Source organism: Eubalaena glacialis, chromosome 3 (assembly GCF_028564815.1).
Source record: "Eubalaena glacialis isolate mEubGla1 chromosome 3, mEubGla1.1.hap2.+ XY, whole genome shotgun sequence".
In the NCBI taxonomy this organism is placed as follows: domain Eukaryota; kingdom Metazoa; phylum Chordata; class Mammalia; order Artiodactyla; family Balaenidae; genus Eubalaena; species Eubalaena glacialis.
Window position 1 is genome coordinate 43,940,307 of NC_083718.1, and position 25,400 is coordinate 43,965,706.

The 25,400-nt window shown below is 47.4% G+C and overlaps 2 protein-coding genes across 2 annotated transcripts in view; one reads left to right on the plus strand and one right to left on the minus strand.

Annotated features, from left to right (window-relative positions):
- PPP2R5A (protein phosphatase 2 regulatory subunit B'alpha) overlaps positions 1–1,722 on the plus strand; it is a 101,366-nt gene extending 99,644 nt beyond the window's left edge. The window contains exon 13 of the mRNA XM_061187515.1: positions 505–1,722. Within this exon, the coding sequence (XP_061043498.1) occupies positions 505–637 (133 nt within the window). The 3' untranslated portion in view covers positions 638–1,722. The remainder of the gene's footprint in view (positions 1–504) is intronic.
- Positions 1,723–3,151: 1,429 nt separating this feature from the next.
- The window catches only part of PACC1 (proton activated chloride channel 1), a 33,289-nt gene continuing 11,040 nt past the window's right edge, over positions 3,152–25,400 (minus strand). The window contains exons 3-8 of the mRNA XM_061185574.1: positions 17,364–17,573; positions 15,708–15,859; positions 10,328–10,470; positions 8,941–9,085; positions 6,261–6,368; positions 3,152–4,589 (exon numbers count right to left, since the gene is read on the minus strand). Of these exons, the coding sequence (XP_061041557.1) occupies positions 4,428–4,589; positions 6,261–6,368; positions 8,941–9,085; positions 10,328–10,470; positions 15,708–15,859; positions 17,364–17,573 (920 nt within the window). The 3' untranslated portion in view covers positions 3,152–4,427. The remainder of the gene's footprint in view (positions 4,590–6,260; positions 6,369–8,940; positions 9,086–10,327; positions 10,471–15,707; positions 15,860–17,363; positions 17,574–25,400) is intronic.

A 25,400-nucleotide genomic window follows, 5' to 3' on the forward strand; every position in this document is an offset into this window, starting at 1 on the left:
TTTTGCTTTTTTAGAGAGGTTATTCAAACTTTAAAGTCTCCTTCTGACATGCAGGAGACAAGAGACAGTAAGACACAGACTGGTTGGCAGCTAGCGATGTGGAGCCAAAGGATATGGCTTCCACCTGGAAACGGCTCCAGGCTGACTCGTGGCCAGCCCTTCAGTCTGTCGGCAAAAACCCACTGCAAGGGGTTTACGTGACTAAGTACTTTGCCAACCGTAAAGCACAGATGCTACAGTCGTGGTGGTGGTGGTGATAAAATGCAGGGAGGGAAGGCGAACGATAACTTTCGGTACAGGAGCCACACGGACGTGGTGTTACACTCAGGAGATGAAGATGAGTAACGCGGTGCTCTAGGTAATGTAAAGTCTCAAATGCTTTAGTGGAGGGATTTAAGTGAAATGTGAGTGAACACAGTCTGTTCTCCAGCCAGCTGCCAAACAGCATGTTTCTTCAAGCTCTGAAATAAGTTTCTAACTACAAAAGTCTTGCTTTTTTTACAGGGAGAAAAAGAAGGAATTGGAACGTGAAGAATTATGGAAAAAATTGGAGGAGCTAAAGCTAAAGAAAGCTCTAGAAAAGCAGAACAGTGCTTACAACATGCACAGTATTCTCAGCAATACAACTGATGAATAAAAAAAGCCTTCCACCTCCGCTGGATAGGCGGTTTTGTACACTTTTTTGAAATATGTAAAAATTATGAAACAAACCTCATCAGTATAATATAATTAAAAGGCCAATTTTTTTTCTGGCAACTGTAAATGAAAAAAAATATATGGACTAAACATAGCTCTGTGCTATATCATGGCCATAGTATATTGTAACCTTTGTCTAATCATTGATTTGTGTCACTCTTCTGAAGTTTCACAGAAATGAATGAACTTTATCATCTATGATATGAGTGAAATAATTATGGGAGTGGTAAGAATCATGACTTGAATTCTGTTTTTGGTTGTGTTGCACATAGATATAGTAGTCTGCTCTGTATATTTTTCCCTTTGATAATGTGCTTTTCACATTGCTGCAGACCTTAGTTACATCCTAGGAAAAAGACTTCCCTAAAATAAAACTAAGGTGTAATTCTTATCCTTCCCTTCATCTCTCCCAGAAATATGACGGAGGGAATTACTTGCCCTAAGCCTTCCTTCATAGAGATATTACTGTACTCTGGAATTTGAGCAGAAACTTAAATTTCCAGGCTTTTTAAAGCACAAATTATAAATAAAAGCTGGGAAAGTAAACCAAATTCTTCAGCTCGACCTTATGAACATCCCCCTTCATCTGCAACTCCCCAGAGCACTGAGCACAGATTCGTGGGGGCAGTGCCGTGAACACAGCCTGCCTCTCAGTTCATTCCTCCTCTTCCTCCCAAAGGCTGAAGGCAGGGCCTTTCCAGTCCTCACAACCTGCCCTTCTCTAGTACCTCCTGATGCAGGGATGGAGGCTTTGAGTCCCACGGTGTGGTGATGCAGAGCGCTCATTGTCACTGCCTGGCTTTATGTAAAGGAAATGCAGTAGGCTTCCTCTGTAGGGTTCTGAAAAAGCTGACTATAGAGAAGTCATATATGTTTCTACTTGGTCAAGTATTTTCTCACATTTTGTTATCAGAGTACCATTCCAATCTCTTAACTTGCAGTTGTGTGGAAAACTGTTTTGTAATGAAAGATCTTTATTGGGGGATTGAGCAGCATTTAATAAATCTATGTTTGTATTTTGCCTTACGTCGACTTTGCTTTTTTCAGCACTAAGGTTAGGCGCTCGGAAGAAGCCTGCCCCCCCCTTCATTTATACATATATACATACGTACGTACATACATATATACGTGTATATAGAGAAAATTTTAAGGCAAATTGCAGGTTGTACACCAGTTAAAGAATAGGAAGATTATGTGCCAGAGTCGAGTGTTCTAGCCATTTATCAAAGTATATCTGTTGTATAGAATTTTCACATAAAATTCTAAGTTCTAGGATATCCTTCCATCTTCCTTCATGTCCCTTTATGTTTGTTTGGAGGATGGGTTTAACTTACCTTAAATGTGTGTACATATGTACATAGTTTTAATTGAAATAGACCCATGGGATTTCCCTGGTGGTCCAGTGCTTAGGACTCCATGCTTTCACTGCCAAGGGCCCGGGTTCGATCCCTGGTTGGGGAACTAAGATCCACATGCCGTGCGGTGCAGCCAAAATAAAATAAAATAATAAAATGAAATAGACCTAGGAGGATAAATCTCAAAAATCTATAATAAGTAATAATAGCCCTGTTTGTTTTTTTATGGGGGCAGGGAGATGATTGTTGTTACAAAGTTCTCAGCTACTGGTGTCTGCATCTGCTCTTTCACATCCATGAAGAACAACTCTGCACACTATCCCTAGGCCACTGTGAAAGCACCTCCGTCTGCTCGCTGTGAAACCAGGAGAAACTCTTCCTTTCGGGACGTGGCTCATGTTTTACGATGCTCTCAAATGGCCGCCACCTCAGCCGTCCAGGCCCAGTGCTCTTGCCAGATGCTGTACACTCACCTAAGGCCGGCCGGGATTACTGACAGCTGGGGGCAGCACACGGAGAAGGAAAGGGTGACCCCGCTACAGAACAACAGCAAAAGGCAAGCCCCAGCCGCCCCAGAAGAGACGGTTGGGTCTAAATGTCTATTTTGTGGACAGTCTAGGCATACATTTCTTTCACTGAAGAGCAGCCAGAGTAGATTTTGGCAGGCTGCAGCTAATAGTTGTTTGTTGTTGAAGAAAAGAAAGCTAGAAATGCCCACTTCCTAATTAATTAGCTACTTACTCGAAAGCACATTCAAGAGGTCTCTCAACTTTCTACAGTACAGGAAGTACAGTTTTAATATGTTCACTGGAGCAAATTTTGTTAGCTATTTAATATTAAAGTGGTGTGTCATCTTTAGAATTTAAAAATACACATACCTGTTTTTCAATGCTGTTAATGTAAGCTTTAATGCCTGGCTTTGCATTTGCCTTACAATAAGATTTTATAGAGACAGGACCTAGGCTAAAGTTTGAATGTACCTGCTTCTGTGCCATAGAAAAATAGCAGGGAATATTTCCTTACACAAAAGTTCACTTTTAATAATTCAACCAAAAACCACAGTTGCTTGCTGCTAAGTTAGACATGAGATTAAAATTGCCCCACTCATACATTTGAGCTGTTCTCTTTGAATTATCTAAAACGGGGTTACAGAATTGAAATGCTACCAAGTCCTCTTTGGAGGCAAAGGGCATGTAAATAATTTAAAACTCTGGAAATAATCTTCATAACCTTAAATCAGCCAATGGCTACCATGTGAAAAATACCCAGAGGGTACTCATCTCTGTCACAGGCTGGGCTGAAAGCTCTGAGGGTCATACTGAGGGCCCCTTTCTCAGATGGGTGGGGGGTTTGTAGGACAGGAAGAGCTAACACAGCTTATTCATGGGGCTTTATTGTCACTTCCTGACCACCTGCCATCTATCGCCTGCCCACATTGCCCTTCCCTGGACGTGGTCATGATGTACCTCAGGAGTCCAGACCCGTCCATTGTGGAAGTCCAGGCTCACACTCCCTTTTATTTGGAGATCACGGAATGAAAGCGTACTGGTGCCTATTGATTTAGCAGATATGCATACTGGCACACTGATTCCTTTTGTATTAACCTAACTTTTATTCACCTATTAATGAAATCATCAAAATACACTGAGTAGGCACCTACTATGTACACATGTCCTAGTGTTTTTGTATGTTAATCAGTCCGAACTCATACCTGCATCAACCAGTATTCTAGGCAGACAGGTAGGTGGCTAGTCAGTCCACAAGAGATCTAATTACTAGTTTTTCTAGTAGCTTTAAAAAAAAGTCTCATTTAATATTTAACAAACAAGAGAGCATGTCAGGGGCTGGCAGATGGCGCCAGAGACATGAGGGGTTTTGCGTTTCTCACATACCGTACACCGGTTCCACAGCATGACCTCCACACCCGAAGAATCACTGGTGGGGGAGAAGAAAATCACACTCTCCTCTGTCCATTTAAAAAAATCTCAAGAAAAAAACCTAAGGTCAGAGCCTTAATCATCCTGTTAGACCTTAACTATACACCAAACCGAGAAAGGAGGCAGCTTCCAAAAACCTTCAGGAAACTGGATTATATCTAATTCCATCTTCCACAAACCCTATTCATGTCATATGTCAAAAAATGTTCATTAATAATTTAAATACTTAAATAACGGTTAGGTCATCCATTGGATCTGTTCCATTGGGCTCTAGACAGTCTCTCTGAGGACCAGTTAGAAGCTGCAGTGTGACAGGCAGGCCCCCAGCAAGGCTCGTTTCTTCAAGTGAGGACAGGATTGCTGGCAGCTAGGTTTACCAAAGCAGAAGTGATGAGAACTTCCATGAACTCGGGCAGTCCTACGAACAACGCAGGCGACTTCAGCTTATGTGGTTCGTTGCCTGACCTCTTTTTTTAAGGTATCTCTTCCTAATTTTGATCATCCACTTCACACTCAGTTTGGCAAATTCTGCAGCTTTAAATAATGCCAAGAAGGCCCCACAGAGAAGAGCGATCGTGTTCCAAGGATTGGCGGTGATTATCTGCAAAACAGAAGCAAACACAAGCTTCCCTGTTGGCTTCCATTTTTGATTTTCAGTGTTATTGTCAAAGAGCCCCTCCAATTATTGAGGCAACAAGAAAAACAACTGGTTTCTAAAACTGCCGTAACTCCATACTTTGTCCATAGCTCAGTTTGAGGAGAAAAATACTAATCCCTCCCTACAATAAAGTGATCCTGAAAGAAAAAAAGATTTTTTCAAAAAGCTCTGCACAAATAAGGTACTCAGTCCTGAGCTTTAAATTTCTGGCCTAACCCACAATGTGACTGACCTTGCTTTGAGACAGATCTCCCCCCAGCTAGACACCCCATCTGTACGGTCAGTTCCTGTTTGCTTCCCATCTCACAGTGACTCCCACCTCCCCTCCCATCCAGTCCAGCGACTGCCCGTCCTCCACTCACCTCAGGGACTCCTGCCTGCAGGTGGGCCCCTCCAGTGCGCCCTGCCCAGGACGCTTTCCTCCCACCTCGAGTTACTATCCTTCCAGGCCCCTCACAGCTTCCTCTGACCACTGAGCCAAAACTCTCTCGACTTGAGCAGAGAGATTTATCCCACAAACCCCTGTGGCAGGTCCTTACTGTCTGGAATTACTTCCTTTACAGCCCAGATTGTTTTCTCACTGACTGTGCAACTCCTTCAGGCCGAGGTCATGGCTTGTATGTCTGAGTTCCCCACTTGGTAAACACACAGCACTTCTAAGACCCAGTTCAGCAGGGTGACCTCAGGCTCACATATGAAAGTTACACCACCACCACCACCACCACCATTTAGGACAGTTGTGAAGCTGAGGGACGATGCAAGTCAGTCAGCCTCGAGCTCAGGGCTTTACTTGGCCCATAATAGGACTTCATACTGAACACAGTAGGTTAAAAAACGTTGGATCACACGTTTTACGTGTGGAGCTGAAGGCGCTCATTCTTCCACATGGAGTCTGGATTCAGGGAGTCTGCACACGCCTACGTGTACACGGCCCAGCCAGGCCACGACTAACAGCGGTGGTGGGATCATGGGGCACATCCACATCACAGAGACCCTCCCTGTTTGAGCCTCAGGTTTGAAATGTCTTCCCCCAACCCACAAGCACATCAGGACATTTTGTGATGATCTAAACAACAATCAGTATCAGATCTGGGACTGGCTCTGGTAAATGGCGTCTCACGAATGTTCTTTTGGCAAAGCCGTCCCATCACCCCTCCCCTTCTGAGATGGTGAGTCTGGGATCTGGCATTAATTGATGCTCTCTTAATTTCTGATTAGTACCTTTCTGCTCTGATTTATGACAAATAAAAAATGACTCTCATCCTACAGAGAACCAATAAAGAAGAATGGCTTCCAACATTGGTAATCTAGATTATTAGCTTAATGCTTTCTACTTAGTTCATTCACTATCACTACTCAGCGGCTATGCTGGACTAAGCACCGCGCCGGACGCCAGGTAAATGGTGAACAAAGACGAAGCCCTCACATTCACAGCGACGACAGTCCAGGGTTAAAGACGAGATCAATTAAACACAAATGATATAGAAAATGAATGTCATAAATACAAAAGACACAGAGATCTGCTCTATGACAGAAGATGAGGACGGCCCGCAAGGATGCACCAAAACGCCTCCGGGTGGGAAGTTCCCTCTCAAGGTCGGAGATAATACTCACGTCTTGGACTTTCTGGATGAAAGGATCTTTCCATTCAAAGACCACAAAAAACAACTGAGCACTTTTCTCGGCCGCTGGCCTCTGGTCAATGTAGTTAACCACGCTGGTCTAGGTAGAGAGGAGAGAAAACAGTGTTACAGCGCTTCTGCGTCCCTTCCTGGCCAGGGCCACGGGCAAGGAGAGGGCAGTGAGCGGAGCTGAGACCTCGGCTCTTCTCACACCATCTTCTGGAGGGAGAGAGCCAAAAACCTCTACACGATATCCCGAGACTGGTCCCAGAGCCAAGGCTTTACGCTGGTTTCCATCGTTCTTTGAGGAAATGGACAGGATCTGGGGTGCACAATAGGTGTTTTGGATTGTCACTGAAATCTGTCGCTAGGTATCTGTACTCCTGATTAAACCATTTTCAAAGTACTGTGTAAGACTCACAACTAAAAGCCATAAAAATCCCAAATTTCAAAATACTTGACCTGAAGAGCTGAGTATTTCAACCCTTCCGGTCTGCAGGGACCAAGTACAGCCTCGCAGTTCTGCCCAGCTGAGCACTCCCTGTAAACACACGGTGAGCAGGCGTGCTTGGTGAGGCCTGCTTAGTTTCTACAGGGGCTGCGAGGTGAAATGGAGAGCAGACGGCTTCCAGAAGTCTGGCTGGGCCATCAACTGGTCTGAGCCTCTGCTTTGCTCTCATAAAATGGGGGGACAAAATGCCATTTTGGGGGACATTTTTTGTCTACTGAGTTGTAGAGAGGCTCTCATGAAACAACACACAGGAAAAGCATTTTAAACTTTAAAACGTGATATAAAAACATGAAAAAAATTTTTTTAAATTTTTGTTCAAAAGAGTTCACATCCCCCACCAAAGACTTCCAATGCAGATGATGCTGAGAGGCACACAAACATTCGACAGTGCACAGGCTCACGGGGTCTGGCCCTCTGGTTTCAGATCACAGCTGGAGCTACCAGGAGAGCCGGGGTAGCCTGGGGAGACCTAACTGTAAGGTGAACACACTGAGTCTCCTTTCTCCGCTGATTTGGGGGCCGGATGAGAAAGAACTTGGAGTTCTTGGAGAAAAGTGTGGCATAAAAGTCCAGGAGATGACAGTTATCTTACAAAATACGAATATTTTAAGGATCTATTGCCAGGGGGTCGTCACTGCCTAAGGCAGGAAAAAAGCCCTGTCCCCTTGAAGAAAACTGGCTTCGAGCCTTTCCCAAAGGCCTCCAATCTGGAATCGTCCTACGAGCGCGGCGTGGGGAGGGGCAGACCCGGACGAGAGCCCGGCTTCCATCCGCCCTGCCGGTTGGAGTGGGTCCTTCTCCAAGTCAGCCCCTTCCTAAAGCTGCCCCTCGGAGTCCAGCCCAGATGGAAAACCTCCAAGGAGGAGGAGGGGATGCGAGAACAGAGCTGTCTCCTCGCTGCCTCTGCAGGCACCCAGCCACCGACACGCGGGATGGCCGGGCCCTGGGCAGGGATGCTGGCAGGATGGCCGGGCCCTGGGCAGGGATGCTGGCAGGATGGCCGCACCCCTGCGGAGGTGGAAGCCCCACAGGCAGGGATGCGGCCTTGCTTTGGGTGGTGACTGCCTACCAGCCCTGCTGAGGCAACCAAAATGTCCCATCCCTCCATCCCTCCAGCCCCGGTGCCACGCCTTTTTCCAACGTCCTCTCCAGCTGCCCCCAGGATCACGGCCTATCTCCTGGCCCCAGGTCAGGGGGCTGAAAGCGTTTTGATCACGCTTCCCATTAGTAAAGAATTCTGAGCACGTCCCAACATATTTATAACTTTCTTAGAAGCGACATAACATTACTATTATCATTATAATGTTACATGCATTTTAAAACATTCAAAAATAGAGAAAGGATGAGGTTTTAAAAATTAATACAAAAAGAGGGGCTTCCCTGGTGGCGCAGTGGTTAAGAATCCGCCTGCCAGTGCAGGGAACACAGGTTCGAGCCCTGGTCCGGGAAGATCCCACATGCCGTGGAGCAACTAAGCCCGTGCGCCACAACTACTGAGCCTGCGCTCTAGAGCCCGCGAGCCACAACTACTGAGCCCACGTGCCACAACTACTGAAGCCCGTGCGCCTAGAGCCTGTGCTCCGCAACAAGAGAAGCCTCCGCAATGAGAAGCCCGCGCACCGCAACGAAGAGTAGCCCCCGCTCGCCACAACTAGAGAAAGCCCACGCGCAGCAACGAAGACCCGATGCAGCCAAAAATAATTAATTTTTAAAAATTAATACAAAAAGAAAGCTAGTATTTTCCTCCTGCGTCCCAATGGATCACCATGCACCCCACACTCCAGAGGCTACCATATCCAGTCTCTGCCCTGCAAATAATCAACGTTTTTACGCAGCCGCCAGCCTCTCAGGGCGCGACGGGGCAGGGGAGTAGAGCAGAACTAAAAACAGGCATCAGATTCAGCCGCGTGAGGCGCCACTCTGTAAAACGCTCCGCCGTGTGCACTGTGAGGGCTGCAGCGACAAAGGGAAAGGGCCTGCGGTGTGCCCTGCCTGCAGAAGAACACGCAGACTCCCGGGCACCGGGTCCGCTCTCATCCTGGCGAAGGCCTCCTCACCCCAAAGACCCTGCGCACCAGTCACCCCCTCTGCGAAGCTTCCCTCCACCCTGCACTCAAGGGTGGAGTCAGTGGCCGTGCGAAGCGAGCCCAGCGCCACCTACCTCCTGCCGGAACTCCACCGCCTCCCGCCCGTCCTCCTCCTCGGTCTTCACCAGGGACATCTTGACCCAGGTGCGGAAGCCCCCGGAGAACTTCCAGCCGGAATAGGCGCTCTCGCAGGCCTGCATGAAGCCTACCCTGTCTGGGCTTGGAGGGCAGAGAAGAAAGGTCCACGTTAATCAGGCAGGATTCGAACGTGGCCAGACTCAAACTCCAGCCCCTACGTCAAGCCGGTTTCTCTGCTGGTACCACCAGGATGCTCCCACTGCCCACTCCCCCCTTCCTCAAAGGCCTGCTTTTTGCCTTCCAGACGGAGGGGGAGCTGTCAGCTGCCTCAAGGCACGAGCACTGTCGCTGAGGCTCCCGGCAGGGGAAGCCCTCCCCACTCCCACCCCCGCCTCCCAGCACCTGCTCCCGGAGCAGCCGGCGCCACGTTCTGCAGACGCGCCCCCAGCGCCTCAGAGAACTCTGGGTTTCAGCAGCCCTGGGGTGCCCTCACTGGCCCTCAGCCTCCCTGAAGGCCCAGAGAAGGGAAGAGGCTTCCCCAGGGAGCTCTCAGCCAGGCAGGACACCACAACACCCACTCAGGACGGTGCAGACGTGGCGCGATCAGAACGCGCGCACAGGCAAGTGGCAACCGCATGGCGGTACTGAGGACTCACGCAAGAGGAGCAGAAAGGGGCTGCGCAGGCAGGGGACACGGCCAGCTTCAAGCAGGGAAGGGAGAGGGAAGTCTAGGTGGCAGAAGGTGCCGAGGAGGAGGCCCCGGGCTGCAAGATGGGCAGGATTGGGGCGCTGGGGTGTGAACGGCGGTGGCGGCTCACGGCCTCGTCACCTGGGGGAGCGGCCTCCTCTCTGCCCTAGCTGCCGCCCGGCTTCCTTGAAATGGAGCCCCAGGGCCACGCAGGACCTGCAGGGACTGAGTCACCCTCGCTCAGGCCCGTGCCGAAAGCGCTCCCACGGCCCACGACACGAGCACTCTGGCCCCCAGAGGCGGCACCACACACGAACAGGAAATTTCATCCTCCTGCTATAAATGCGTGGCAAACAGGCACTGAGCCCTCACGCAGGGCTGGACCCAGTTCCCGGACACCGTGGGGAGCCAGGCCCAGGGGAGGGGCTGCCCTCCAGGGGGCTCACAAAACCCCGTCCTTGGCAGCCCCGGCCGGGAGCGGCGGGCCCCACCAACCTCCCGTCAGGACTCAACCAGCGTTGCGCGTCGGAACCCCCTCCACCGGGCTCGCCTGACCTTGTGGAGAGGCCCTCCTCCAGGCCAGTGGCTCATCCACAGCCCTGCTTCCCTGCACCCTCTGCCCCAGCCCAGCGATGGGCACGGCCGGAATGAGAGAATGAGTGTCGAGCAAGCCCGCCCTGAGCTCTAAAGGCCACCTTTGCAGGAACTCCTGGAAAGAGGAGAAGAGGAGGTAATCGATGGCGCTGAAGTCCTCGCTGCTCTGGTTCAGGCGGAACTGGAGGAAGACCAGCTCCCGCTTCTTCACCTCCCGGGGCCCCTGCACAATCAGGGCAGATTTCTGCGGAGACAAAGGCCAGAGTCTCAGCCGGGAGATCCGCGTGGGTGCTGACCTCGCCTCGGGCACACAGGGCTCCTCACCCCACCCCACGCCCAGGAACAGCATCTGGACCAGGCCTGACGCAACCTGTCCTCCCGCCACGAGCCTCACTGGCTGGCCGTGCCGGGGAAGCTCTTTATTTAGAAAGGGTACTAACTTCCATCTGGTATAGGTACAAGTGTTTTTTTCCAGTCTGTCACTTTCCCATTAACTCTGTTCTAATGCCATTTGTTATATGAAGTTCTAAAGGTGATGTAGTGAAATTTGTCAATCTTCTTCATGGCTTCTAGATTTTGCTTGCTAAGGGAAACCAAAATTATACCAATATTCTCCTGTATTTCTTCACAGCACTTTTTTTTTTTTCAATAGAAATCACATTAGCTTCCAAGTCGTCGTCATGATTAATTCGAAGTTTCTTTTTTTTAATTTTATTTATTTATTTATGGCTGTGTTGGGTCTTCGTTTCTGTGCGAGGGCTTTCTCTAGTTGCGGCGAGCGGGGGCCACTCTTCATCGCGGTGCGCGGGCCTCTCACTATCACGGCCTCTCTTGTTGCGGAGCACAGGCTCCAGACGCGCAGGCTCAGTAATTGTGGCTCACGGGCCCAGTCGCTCCGCGGTATGTGGGATCTTCCCAGACCAGGGCTCGAACCCGTGTCCCCTGCATTGGCAGGCAGACTCTCAACCACTGCGCCACCAGGGAAGCCCCACAGCACTTTTTTAAAAACTTTTTTACATTTAGATACACAATATGCCTGCCATTCAGTTTTGTCTACGGTATGAAATAGGGATCTCACTCTCACTACCCAAACAGTGGGCAGACGCAGGTTTGACCCCTGAATGTTTACTCATTCTGGTATCTGACTGGGCAGGTCCCCTCCACATCACTGCCCACCCCATCCCCAAACCTGGCAGGGTTATTTTGTATACATGCTTTTTTTTAATAAATTTTTTTATTTTTATTTTTGGCTGCGTTGGGTCTTTGTTGCTGCGCACGGGCTTTCTCTAGTTGCGGTGAGCAGGGGCTACCCTTCGTTGTGGTGCGCAGGCTTCTCATTGCAGTGGCTTCTCTTGTTGCAGAGCACGGGCTCCAGGCGTGCAGGCTTCAGTAGTTGTGGCTCACGGGCTCTAGAGCGCAGGCTCAGTAGTTGTGGCGCACGGGCTTAGTTGCTCCGCATGATGTGGGATCTTCCCGGACCAGGGCTCGAACCCGTGTCCCCTGAATTGGCAGGCGGATTCCTGACCACTGCGCCACCAGGGAAGTCCCCACATGCTCTTCTAAATGTACTTTAAAACCAGCTTGTTAAGTTCCATGAAAAAATTCAACTGGGACTTTTAACTGTGATGATACTGGATTTACAGATTAACTGGGGAGAAACATCTTTACATCTACTTTTATAAATACTCTACCGAGATTTGAAAAGAGTATTCTGACAGGTACAGTGTTACAACATGCACTTACTCTAAGTTTACTAATTGTGCCAATTCAATTCTCAGTTCTTATCCTTACTACTTTCTGTCTGTTTGAACTGTGAATTTGAGAGAGGTGTTAGTAACACTCTAAGGTGATAGTATTTTTTATTTCTAACAGGTTTTGCCTGAGGAATACAAAGGGTATGCTGTTTTGCACATAAAAATTTATGACTGTTAAGTCTTAGTGGGGAGAAGTGGAGTTTGAACCTCTTGTCCACATAAACAGCCCTCTTTTAACCCTTTGCATCTGGAATTCCACTTTTAACTGACAGTAAAACTGCCACTCCACTTCTTCTGGTTACGGCTGCATTTTCCCAAGAGATCTCTCTCTGTCCATCTGTTTATTTTCAACCTTTCCATGACAGGCTAAGTGGCAGCAGAGAATGCTAACTTTCCCCAGTTTCCATTATCCACTTCCTCCTGCAGAACCGGTGCTGCTTCCCCAGTTGCAGATTTTAGCAGGATATAGTCACCCACTGGAGGTGCATTTCTGGCCTCAGATGTGGCCATGGGACGAAGTTCCTGGAATGAGCACAAAAGTGACTCACACAATCCCACGCCAGGCCCTCAGCGGGGAACTGCCCGCCCTCACTGCTCACCTTCCCAAGATCGGGCAGTGCACACGTGCTGGTGGATCAGCCCTGACCCCGAGGACCGAGACAGCGCCCGGGGATGGCAGAGTGACAGACAGAAGGCTTCACTGGCCATCCTGTGAGGCAGCACTGCCCGCACACACAGACGTCCCCCGAGAAAGAAACAGACCTCTCTTATCTCAGCCGCTGTGTTTGTCTGGAGTGTTTGCTTTTGTACAGGAGCTTAGCCCGTACTCTGACCAACATAAGTTGTTTTCCAGAACTGGAGTGCTGAGGGAACAACCACCTGAAGATCAACTTCACATTTGGACACCGGGAATATGGCAGGCGGTGAGGAAACAGACATGGGTCCTACAGGCTGGAAAGGCAGTGACCCTAATTGCGCCAGAGCAAGGCATTTGGTAAAAACTAACGAGATTTAACTGAGGGTACAAGAGATAGAGACTAGAAAATAAATGAGAATCTGAAGATTGATGAAGCAGGACCAGATGAGCCCCTTGGCTGGGATGCTTTCACGTGGACTCAACAGGATGTAAACAGCCACAAGCTCACGTTTCTGCAGACATCTCACTGCAAATAAAGGGGCTGCGGGCAGCAGAAGGATAAGGACTGTTCAGCCCCCCAACCTATACAGCCCAACGCCGCGGGGCCCAGGGAGGGCCTGTTTTCTAGTGTCCACTCCAGACGTGAGCCCAGAAGATCACAGCCAAGGCAGGCTCTCCCAGTGGACAAGGCCAGGGCAATCCAGGACACAGGAGTCTCTGCCAAGGTGCAGGCCCTGCCCCCCGCCTCTACCTTCCTCCCGGGGGCCAAGGCAGGACACCTCACAGGTCCCACCCAAGGGGCTCCATCAGGCTTCGGGGGGCGGCTATGCTTCCCGCTCTTCCCTTTCCCTCAGGAGCTCCACTGAGCCCCTCTGCTCCTCCCCCACGGCTCTGCACCGTGTAGGGAGGGGACCCGGTACCCAGGGAGTGGGTAAGCTCTCTCTAGTTTGCGGCTGTGGATGGCAAGGAGCCCCAGTGGTGAAGACTGCCCATCACCCAGGGCTGGAGGCAGGTAATTGCAGTCAACTTAAGTTTTCATGGAAATGACTCCCCTTTTGTGCCCTTACTTCATGGGTTTCTATAATACTTAGTTAAAGTATGTAACTATTATAACAGATACAACTGGCATGAACAGGTTTGGGACACAGGGACTCCTAGGTAGCGTACTACTCAATGGGGAGCCGAGAGGAAAGACGGCCGGAGAGCCTGTACCTGCAGTGCCATCTAAGCGCACACGGGCATCCAGTCGGTACACAGGGAACGGAGAGAGCGGGGAATTCAAACAGACAGCGTTTGTACTGTATTATCTAGCTCTTCATTAAAATTTTTAAAAGTTCTTTTCCTTTTCATTTAAATTAGCTTCCGTTTCCCCAGAGTCCTTTCTGTTTTTTCCTCTCCATCCTTTTATGTTGTTGGCCTCATGTAAAAGTCTAGTGGCCCTTAATTCTCCATTCTTCTTTCTGAGTGAAGGGTTAGGCTGACTAGTACAGGTCTGGGCTGTGGGTTTCTTCCTAACAGGCCCTCTCCCAGGCTCGCCCTTGCCTGGGGCTGACCGTAAGGACACTCAGAGGCAGCGAGCAGAGAAGGCCAGCAGGCCAGGCACTCTGCGTACTTCTCTTCTGGGAAGAGATTCCTTTCTGATGGCTCTCTCCTCCTTCCATTGTGGACGTCCCATCTCAAGTTCTGCTCTGTTTCTCTCTGCTGGCCCGGTGCCCAAGCAGGGAACCTCCCCTTAGCTTAGGTAGAGAATGGCCCCAGAGCCTTTTCCCCAGAGCAAACACTGTCCCCAGCAGCTCTGCGTGCCCCAGGAGGGCTAAAAGCCTGGCAGGCGGTCCTGTAATTATTATCCTGACCTGCCCTACAGCAGCCCGGCTCTTTAGTGTGCTGACACAGAGCCAGCAGTTGGAAGGAAAGCTTTCACCCCTACAGCAGTCCTCTCCGGCGTCTGTTCTAGGGCATGGGTTTTCTCTGATTTTGCTCCATCAATCTGACCCAATGTGCTATTTATATTTTACACCAGTTCCTCAAAATTTCTGGTCCTCAGATGATACCCGTCCTTGGTTTGCAGGGCCGTTATCGATATTTTATCTTATTCTATTTTTGGCAGGAGTGGGAATCATTTCAGCAGGATTTTAGGAGGAGGTCTAGAATAAATATTAACAAAAAGTCTTAGTGGGATTCTTTCATCTCAAGGCCCACCTGTAGCGCCTGATCACCCAAAGGAGCAGGTCCTGCTCCACAGCAGACACACATGCTTTCCCTATTTGGCCGGTACTTCTGTCCACAACTTCACCGCCCACTGCCCTTCTGGGGGCACCTGGCCCTCCAGAAACACCCACCTGTGGAATTTTGCTCAGAGGCACAAACAAACATGCTGTTTCCTCCCTTTATGCCTTGGTGCAGAGTTCCTCTGCCTAGAAAACCTTTCCTTCCTCTCTTTGAGCTGGAAAACTTACTCAGCCCTGTTCAATCCTTTTGGAAACAAGGATATGGGATGAAAAGGAGAAGATGTAAATATATACGAAATTCCTTCCCTGCCTCCAGAACCCTGGGCAGACGCTGCTCCCCGCCGCCGTCCACTCCCCGGCTGAGCGGAGCCGTGGGTGACGGCAGGGCGGGGGTCCTTGTTCCCAGACCAGCGCTCCTTCTTACACTGGCATAGTTACTCCAAAATATGGATGCCTAGGCCCCGCCCCCAGGAACAATGATTCAGGTGGCACTACATGGAACCCAGAATCTTTGTTTTCAGAAGGGAACCTGGCAATTCTGTCGGGCAGTCAGCTATGGGACCCACTTGGCTGTGTCACACCGGCCCCACCCTGCAGCCCGCCACCCTTCCATCCAGGACAGGATCTTATCACTTTGTCGGGAATCCCGGAGGGTCACTCAGAGGAGGCCGAAGGCCCCACTGCCCTCCCTGAAAGCAGGTGAGCCAGCCGCGGCCAGACTCCACTTAGGAGTGTTTGCCAGGGGCCGAGGGCCCGCACCGCGGTGGGGGGAGGCCACTTGGCAGAAAGACGACTGGGGTCCTCAAGGTGCGAGGCCGACGGAGCACGCTGCCCAGACCCAGCTCGGGGAGACGAGAGTTACCAGGGTCTGACTGGAGAAGGGGTCTGTGTAGTTGATCCTCTGGGTGGTGCAGTTCATGTCTCCTGGCTGGCCGGGGCTCCTCAGAGGTGGAATGACCTCGTAATGGTGCTTACAGCTGAGCAGCTGGGCCTGACCAGGGTACAGGGCAATGCCTGGGGGACAAACAGGGAAAAGTGAACGGTCACAGTCCCTCACCACACCCCTAAAATCATGTCACATATATTTTTTCACACCCGCCAACCACCTAAGTTCAGGACTCCCTGGGTGACTGCAGACGAGGGAGAAGAAAAGTGTCACAGAGGATGGGGAGCTACACACCCTGCCCTCAGAAAGCCCTGCTCTAATGGAGGAGACAACTGCCCTCTCGGTAAGCCCCTCCCGGCCGGGGATGCAGCCTCCCCAGTACCTGCACCAAAACCCGCCCCGCTTCAGAACCCTGCTCCACACCCTCCAAGGAGGCCTCCGAGACCAAGCCGGGCACTGCCAGGCCCCCCGCACCGCCGCCCACCCGCAGACTCACTGGACAGCCCTCGGCTGCGGGACTCCCCAGGTCTCATTCTGTCTCGCTTCTCCTGCCCAGACTGGGAGCTCCAAGTGTGCAAGTTGCAGCCCCAAATCCCTCCCCCTCCCCCAGCCAAGGCACCTCGTTCAAAGCTCTAAGGACAGCAGCTGTTCTAACCTCAATGGCAGAAACACTGAGAGCAGCACGTGGCCCCAGACACAGGCAGAGTCAGACCAAGAGACCAGATACAGAGAGTAAAACCCACAGATAAAGAGACAAAAGCAGACAGAGAAGAGGAACAATCACGAAACAGGCAAAGACAGGCAAGAGCACTGGGACCAGCACACCTGTCGAGAAGCCCCAGGCAGAGGGGACCTGAGACTCCGGCTCTGCCCTGTGAACCGGCCATCCGAGGTCACTCGGGGGCATCCTGTGGGCAGAGCCTGAGCTCACAGAGCTCACACCTCCCGGTCCACTCCACGCTGCCAGAGCCCAGTGCCAGCCCCACCGGCCTGGAGCAGACAGCCCGCTCTACGGCAGAGACAGCCCCTCGCAGGGACAGGAGAGGTACGGATGATGTGGCCTGGGAGCCCCTCTCCAGGCAGGGCCCCGCCCACCTCTGGATGGCCTCGCGTCCCTGCCACCTGTAACTCCCACTTCTCCTCATCACTGGCCTCTGGCTCCAGCCAGGCTAGACTCATCCTCTCCAGAGAAGCCCTCCGCCTCCCTACGCTCCCCTTTGCTCCTGTGGACCCCCCTCCCAGAGAAACTCTCTTCCATTTACCAAAGCCCAGCTCATATCCTGCCACTGAGCATAAGCATTCCTTGCCCACCCCAGTCCTGCAGCGACCACTTCAGGCTCGGTCCACCTCCCTCCTTGGCACGTGACACTCTGCTGGGTACCAACAGCAGCTCTTGGGGTGCATAACCCACACCTAGACTGTGCTCGGACTCCTCTGCCCTGCCCGTGGTGCCCAGCAAGACGCCAGGAGTGCAAAGGCAGCTCAGGGAGTATTTGCAAGTCGATGCCCCAGACCTGGGCCACGGGGCCCAGGAAACCCATGAAGTAAGGGCACAAAAGAAACCCATGAAACCCATGAAGTAAGAGCACAAAAGAAACCCACGAAGGGCACAAAAGGGGAGGCAGGCTCTACCTGGGGCGTCGTAGCGATCCACCTCCTTGTAAGACACTGACATGACAGGGTGCTTGAGTTTCTCACGAAAGTCCGTGATGGTCTGGTAGACCAGGAAGACGGCCACGGCCATGAGCAGCAGGTAGATGAAGATGAGCAGCACCGAGAAGACGTTCTTCAGGCAGGCCTTGCTAAAGTGGATGCTGCTGCAGGCGGACTCGCTGTCCAGGGCTGAAGGACAATGACACACACGTGATCCAGAGGAGGTGGGCAACCTCCAGGCCAACGACCTGCTTTACCAAGGAGACGAGGTCACCCACACCCCCAACCTCCCCACCTCAGCCCTCACATCTGAATCACAACACGCGGCCCCTGTCGACCTTCACCACACACCTGCTCTGCCAGGAGCGGGACCCTGAGCTGAAGGAGGCGCCCCTCTAGAGGGACAGACAGTTACAACCCGGCAAGGGAGCCGGCCCCAGCCTACCTCTCTGGCCCCATCCCCTGACCACTCCACTCCCCCAGGACCAGCTGTACTAAACAACTGTTCCCAGTGTGCCCTTCTCAACCCTGGAGTCCCTCACACCCCAAGCCTGGCCTGAGGCACTGCTACTGCTGACTCCGAACTCATCCTTCAGGGTTCAGTTTAGAAAGGTACTTCCTCAAGGAAGCCTTCCCTTATCCCATAACTTGATTTGGGCACCCCTTCCTCAGTGCTCCCAGGGCACCCTATGTCCACTGTCATCACTCTGCAATGTTACTGTCTACATGTCTTTTTATCCCCTTAGGCTGTGAGCTCCAGGAGGGCAGAGACAGGGCCAGTCTTGTCCATACTGAACCCCTAGCCCTTCATGCTGTGCCTGGAATAGAGCAGGCATTCTGCAATTAGATGGTAAATGACTGAATGTGTTCCGATGCCAGCCCCTCCCCAAAAGTCCTAGTTGAAGCCCCAACCCCCAATGTGACAATATTTGGAGATAGGGCGGTTAAGGAGGTAATTGGGTTAAACAAGATCATAAGGATGGGCCCTAATCCAATAGGACTAGTATCCTTATAAGAAGAGGGAGAGCCCAATGGCATTTTTCACAGGACTAGAACAAAAAATTTTTTAATTTGTACAGAAACACGAAACACCCTGAATAGCCACAACAATCTTGAGAAAGAAGAATGGAGCTGGAGGAATCATGCTCCCTGACTTCAGACTATACTACAAAGCTACAGTCATCAAAACAGTATGGTAGGGGCACAAAAACAGAAATACAGATCAATGGAACAGGATAGAAAGCCCAGAAATAAACCCACACACTCATGGTCACCTAATCTATGACGAAGGTGGTAAGAATATACAATGGAGAAAAGACAGTCTCTTCAATAAGTGGTGCTGTGAAAACTGGACAGCTACATGTAAAAGAATGAAATTAGAACATTCTCTAACACCATACACAAAAATAAACTCAAAATGGATTAAAGACCCAAATGTAAGACTGGATACTATAAAACTCCTAGAGGAAAACATAGGCAGAACACTCCTGGACATAAATCACAGCAATATTTTTTCTGATCCATCTCCTAGAGTAATGGAAATGTAAAAAAAAAAAAAAAAAAGGGACCCAATTAAACTGAAAAGCTTTTGCACAGCAAAGGAAACCATAAACAAAATGAAAAGACAACCTATGGTCTGGGAGAAAATATTTGCAAACTATGTGACTGACAAGGGATTAATTTCCAAAATATACAAAGAGCCCATACAGCTTAATATCCAAAAAACAAACAACCCAATAAAAAATGGGCAGAAGACCTAAAGAGACATTTCTCCAAAGAAGACATACAGATGGCCAAAAGGCACATGAAAAGATGCTCAATATCGCTAATTATTAGAGAAATGCAAATCAAAACTCCAATGAGGTTACCACTTCACACCAGTCAGAATGGCCATCATTAAAAAGTCTACAAATAATAAATGCTGGAGAGGGTGTAGAGAAAAGGGATCCCTCCTACACTATTGGTAGGAATGTAAATTGGTGCAGCCACTATGGAGAACAGTATGGAGGTTCCCTAAAAAACTAAAAATAGAGTTACCATATGATCCTGCAATTCTACTACTGGGCATATATCTGGAGAAAACTCTAATTCAAAAAGATATATGCATCCCAATGTTCACAGCAGCACTATTTACAATAGCCAAGACATGGAAGCAACCAAAGTGTCCAATCAACAGATGAATGGATAAAGAAGATGTGGTATATATATTTATACAATGGAATACTACTCAGCCATAAAGAAGAATGAAATAATGCCATCTGCAGCAACATGAATGAATCTAGAGATTATCATATTAAGTGAAGTAAATCAGAGAAAGACAAATATCATGGGATATCACTTACATGTGGAATCTAAAAAAATGATACAAATGAACTTATTTACAAAACAGAAATAGAGCCACAGACACAGAAAACAAACTTAGGTTACCAAAGGGGATACTGGAGGGGGTGTGGGGTGAGATAAACTAGAAGTTTGGGATTAACATATACACACTACTATATATAAAATAGGTAAACAACAAGGACCTACTGTATAGCACAGGGAACTATACTGAATATCTTGTAATAATGGAAAAGAATCTGAAAAAGAGTAAATAAAAAAACATATATATATAAAACTGAATCACTCTGCTGTACACTAGAAACTAACACAACATTGTAAATTAACTATATTCCACCCCCCCAAAAAAAGAAGAAGAGGAGACACCAACGATGCATACACAGAGAAAAAGTCACATGAGGGGGTGACAGTGGACAGAGTTCAAGGCTGGCAGAGCAGTCAGAGAAAGTTAGGGGGAAACCTGAAAGGGAGGGAGCCACATAGGGTAGTCAACTCCCAAATCTGCAAATGAAATGTGCTCAAATTCTTGACTGGAGACCTCAGGAGGGCCAGCAAAAAAGCAGCAGCTGGAAACCGAAAGATCTGAGTGGAGATTTCAGCTGCTGCTAATGCAAGGAACATAGGAGATTAGAACTTGAGTTTTGTCATTTTAACTACCTGCTAAGACAAAAATTCTTCAGAGGATCATAAGAGAATCCAGAACCTCTATAACGTGTCATTGATAACATCTAGTGTTCAATAAAAAAAATCACTAGACATGCAGAGAAACAAGAAAATGTGACCCATACTCAAGGAAAAAAGCAGTATATAGAAACCAATGCCAAGATGACCCCAAATGTTGCAATTAGCAGACAGGAATTTTACAGCACTTTAAGGATTTAAAAGAAAATGTAAGGATAAGGAATGAACAGAGGGGAAATAGAGAAACTGAAACTGTAGAAAAGAACCAATGGGAATTCTAGAGCTGAAAAGAAAAATAAATAAAATGAAAAACTCACAGCATAGTCTTTAACAGCAAAAGATGACAAGAAAAAAAAGCCAGTGTAGTTGAAGTTAAATGAACAGAAATTATCCAATCTAAAACAAAAAAAGATTGAAGAAAAAAACTAACAGAGCCTAGACAACTGTGGGACAATATCTAGCAGTCTAACAACATGTAACTGAAGAGAGAAAATGGATTGCAAAAAATATTTGAAAAAATAATGGCCCAAACTTCCCAAAACTGGAGAAAAAACATCAATTTATAGATCCAAGAAGCTCAATACATGCCAAGCAGGATAAATAAGAAAACCAATCCTACGCAAATCATAGTCAAACAGCCAATGCAAAGGTAAGAGAAAAATCTTGAAAGCAGCCAGGAAAAAAAAAAGGCATATTACATACAGGAAATTATATCTAACGATAGGTTAACTTTTGATCAGAAATAATGAAGGCCAAAAGACAATGGAACATCTTTAAAGTACTGAAAGTAAAAAAATTCTGTCAACTGAGAATTTTTAAATTCCAGCAAAACTAACCTTCAAAAATGAAGGGGATATGCTTATTTTCAAACAAAAGCTGAGAGAATTCATCATCAATAGACTTGCACTACAATGCACGTTAAAGAAAATTCTGAAATGACACTAGATGGTAACACTCAGATGTATAGGAAGGAATAAAGATCCCTGGAAATGTTAAATAGGTAGGTAAGTATAAAAAGCTATTTATATATTTTTAAAATTTTAGGCTATCTAAAGCAAAAATTATACAATATTGTAAGGTTTTCTAACTTTTGGAAAGAAGGAACAGAGAAACAACATATAAGACAAATAGAAAATAGCAAAATGGTAGAACCAAATGCAACCATATCAATAATTACTGTAAATGTAAATGGACTAAACACTCCAATTAAAAGGCAGAGACTGTCAGCCTGGATTAAAAACTAGATCCAACCAAATGATGTCTATAAGAGATGGACTTTAAATACAAAGACACAAGAGTATTTGCTCATAATTATTTCATTTTCTTTTATTTAAAAGCACAAAAGCAAGAGGAGCACAGAACTTTTAAATGTCCTAGGTTGACAGAGAGAAGGAAATCATTCATTCTTTACTTCTACAAACATACATCAAGCATCAACTCTACATGCAACACTTTGTGCTAGGTGCTTCAGGGAGATACCAAGAGAGAAGGATTGATGGTTTGTGCTACAAGTGCTACAGAATTCAGAAGGATGTGAAGATGTAAAATGTGAGATTTCCTTTTCTTGGAGAGATGAATGGGGAGTGCAGGGTTAAGGGCAGAGATCAGCAAAGGCTTTGTGGAGGAGGTTGCATTAGCCCTGTCCCTAAAGCACCAGGAGGATTTTGAGGAAGAAATAATTTGGTGTTCATTATTCATTTGTTTTGCAAACTGAAAGACCAGATATCTAGGCCAGTGGTAGAGTAAGAGTTTGGTCTCCAGCCCCAGCTCTGCTACTAAATATAACTACTCTGTGACCCAGGACAGTTACTTAATGCTCCTAAGGCTCACTTTCTTCATGTGAAAAGGAAATAATCATTTCAATTTTCTAGGATTTCTGAGAGAAGCAAATGAGAGATTGTTGTAAAATGCACTATAGAGTGCCTGCTCAATGAATTACTGTTATTGGAGACCCAGAAGGTACCCTCTACCCTTCAAAAAATGAAGCCTTCAATGATGAACATAACAAAGATGAAGAGCATGGAATGACAATCTCATAATAATTAACTAGAAAAAATATATGCTGAAGATAAAATGGAGGTGGGGCAGAATACAGTGTCTTTCATATAGTAGTCATGTAATGTTTCCATGTCTGTTAAATGAATGAATAACCCAAATAACAGATGAACTAAGTCTTACAATGCTTACTAGCTACCCTCAATTGGTCAGAGAATACTAGTGTATTTCAGGCACATAAAATTATAAACCAACTGGTGTGCCTTATTATTTCTGGTAAAATAGTTTAGAAAATTCTTACTTTACAGGAATGCCAATTCCCAGAAGTGTCTGTGTGGTTCCTTCAGGCTGTGAAGAACAGGTTACTGTTGACAATGGATGTTTACTCTAAGAGGAACCGGGAAGCCCCAAGGAAATCCCTTGGGCAGCTGAGAGTGAAGCCAAGGTACCAAGCAGCTCTAGCTCTCCAAAAGGAATTAAAGCAATTCACTTTTTCAACTTCCTTTGTCTCTGATTCCACTTTGGCTGCTTATTGTTTAGTAAGTCCCTAGTGGGACAGTGTCAATTTCTGCTCCCTCACAGCTCTGCCACCTGCCTTCCCGCTGTGTTCCTCTCATGACCCTGCTCCACTTTACTCTTGAAGTCCCTCTCTCTGAGTTTTACATGCAGACCCCCTCCTGGAGAGTATCCTGCATAGGTTACCCCATTAGGCACATCTCAAGACACTGCCCTTCTCCACACCCAGCCTGTAGATGGCTTCCCTTAGCTCAGGTGCTGATGCCTGATCAGCCACATGTAGCTTGGCTGCAGGGCCACAGGACCCAAAGTACGGTGGTTTGTGCACAGGCACCTACCCATAGCTGTTTTGCTTGGAAGGCACTCCCAGCCCCCATGGTCCATATGAGACCACAGGTTCACTTCAAAACATGGCAGGTAAAAGCATATCCACTGTCATGAGCTGCTCGTAACTGCAGTGGCAACAGGTTTCAGGTTGCTACATTCTAAGGGGGCTTGAAAAGATCACAAGATAAAAGTGAAGGAACTTCAAATGACTGAATTGGTGTGTAACATCTGAATAGAATTTTTAAGAGTTGGTAGGGACCTGAAAGGCTATCTGGTCCAACCCCATTCCGTGTGCAGTGATCCTGGTCCCACAGTCAACAACTGGCAAAGAATGAGGGTCCTAGAGTCCTGACTCCTAGCGCATGCTCTTCCGCTACATGACAGTAAACATTAGTCCTTAAGATTCAGTTACTAATGATGACAAAAGAAGACCTGATTGAAAAAACATAACTTCAAAACAAGCAGAACATTTTTAAGGTAAACTGCATATTACGTCTAGGCTGTACAACATGATGAAGATGAACAATGACAGGCATCTGTGGGCAGGGGTCTCCTCTATCACAGCCAGAACAACATGATTTGAAATGTTCTGCCTTCATGATGCCTTTGGTTAGGGAAACAGATGACTTTCTCCCTACTTATTCTCGAAACTTCAAAAAAAACCTAACTTAAGGCAAAAAGGCAAAAAATTTAAGGCAAAAAACTAATTTAACAAAAAGGTCACATGACAACTGCACCACCTGTATTTGTTTGGCAGGGGTACCTGGACAAATTACTCTCGTGGGAACACGGGCCCAGAGTCTCTTCTGTTTCATTCACAGAAGCCAGGTTTAGCCTCTTCACAGGCCCTTCACTGATCCACAAATTGGCATGTAACGTAAATAAAACACTGTAGAATTGTTTATCATCCACACGTGCTATATGTGACACTCCAATTCTAAAAGTAGACACCGTTTCATTTTACCATTTTTTTTAGAAAGGTGCTGGATATTTGAGAAAATGTCCCACGCACTCTGCAGTCAGAAAAACCAAACTCTGGCTTTTTTTGTGGCAAGCAGGATGAATGTATTTTAAAAGTATACGTCCTTTATATATATGCAAAGTCACAGTAGTAGAAGAGAAAAATAACGCACAAGATTTTCTGGGGAAAGGTAATTTATGAGTTTTGTAAAACCCATGACAGAATAGTTTCAAAAACCCAAACTTGCCCCAGAATGTAAGTCAGGCCATTAAGAGGATATGTAAAACATTGTGGGACCTTTATTTACAGGAAAGGAAACTGGCTGATTACCGCAACCCTGCAAAACTCCACCTTGCAGAGAGCACTGGGCTAAGATGCATTCAGATTGTGAAGAAGAAATGACTTCTTTATCATTTTTTCTTTTTAGTGATGTGGTGGGTTTGTTGTTTTAATTTTTTTTGGTTTTTCTGTGAGATATAATTTACATACCATAAAATTTACCTTTTTAAAGTGAATATATTTAGTAGTTTTTAAAATATTCACAAGGTGTATAACCATAACCACTATCTAATTACAGAACGTTGTCATTACCCAAAAAGAAACTCCACACCCATCAGCAGTCACTCCACCTTCTTCCTAGTCCCTGGTAACCAATAATCTATTGGGTCAGCCAAAAGTTTCTTTCGGTTTTTTTCCGTAAGATGGCTCTGGTAGCACTTAGTTGTTTTTAACTTCGTTCAAAACAATTTTGTTAGATTGTATGTGAGAGCTGTCATATCAGCGTGCATTTAAAAAAAGACTTATCAAAATTTGTGAATTTCTGTGTAGTCATTTTAATATTGAAGATGGAAGAAAAAGAGCAACATTTTCAGCATTATTATGCCTTATTATTTCAAGAAAGGTAAAAACACAACCGAAATGCAAAAAAAGATTTGTGCAGTATATGGAGAAGGTGCTGTGACTGATTGAACGTGTCAAAAGTGGTTTGCAAAGTTTTGTGTTGGAGATTTCTTGCTGGAGGATGCTCCACGGTTGGGTAGACCAGTTGAAGTTGATAGCAATCAAATTGAGACATTAATTGAGAACAATCAATGTTATACCATGCTGAAGATAGCCGACATACTCAAAATATCCAAATCAAGCGTTGAAAATCATTTGCACCAGCTTGGTTATGTTAATCGCTTTGATGTTTGGGT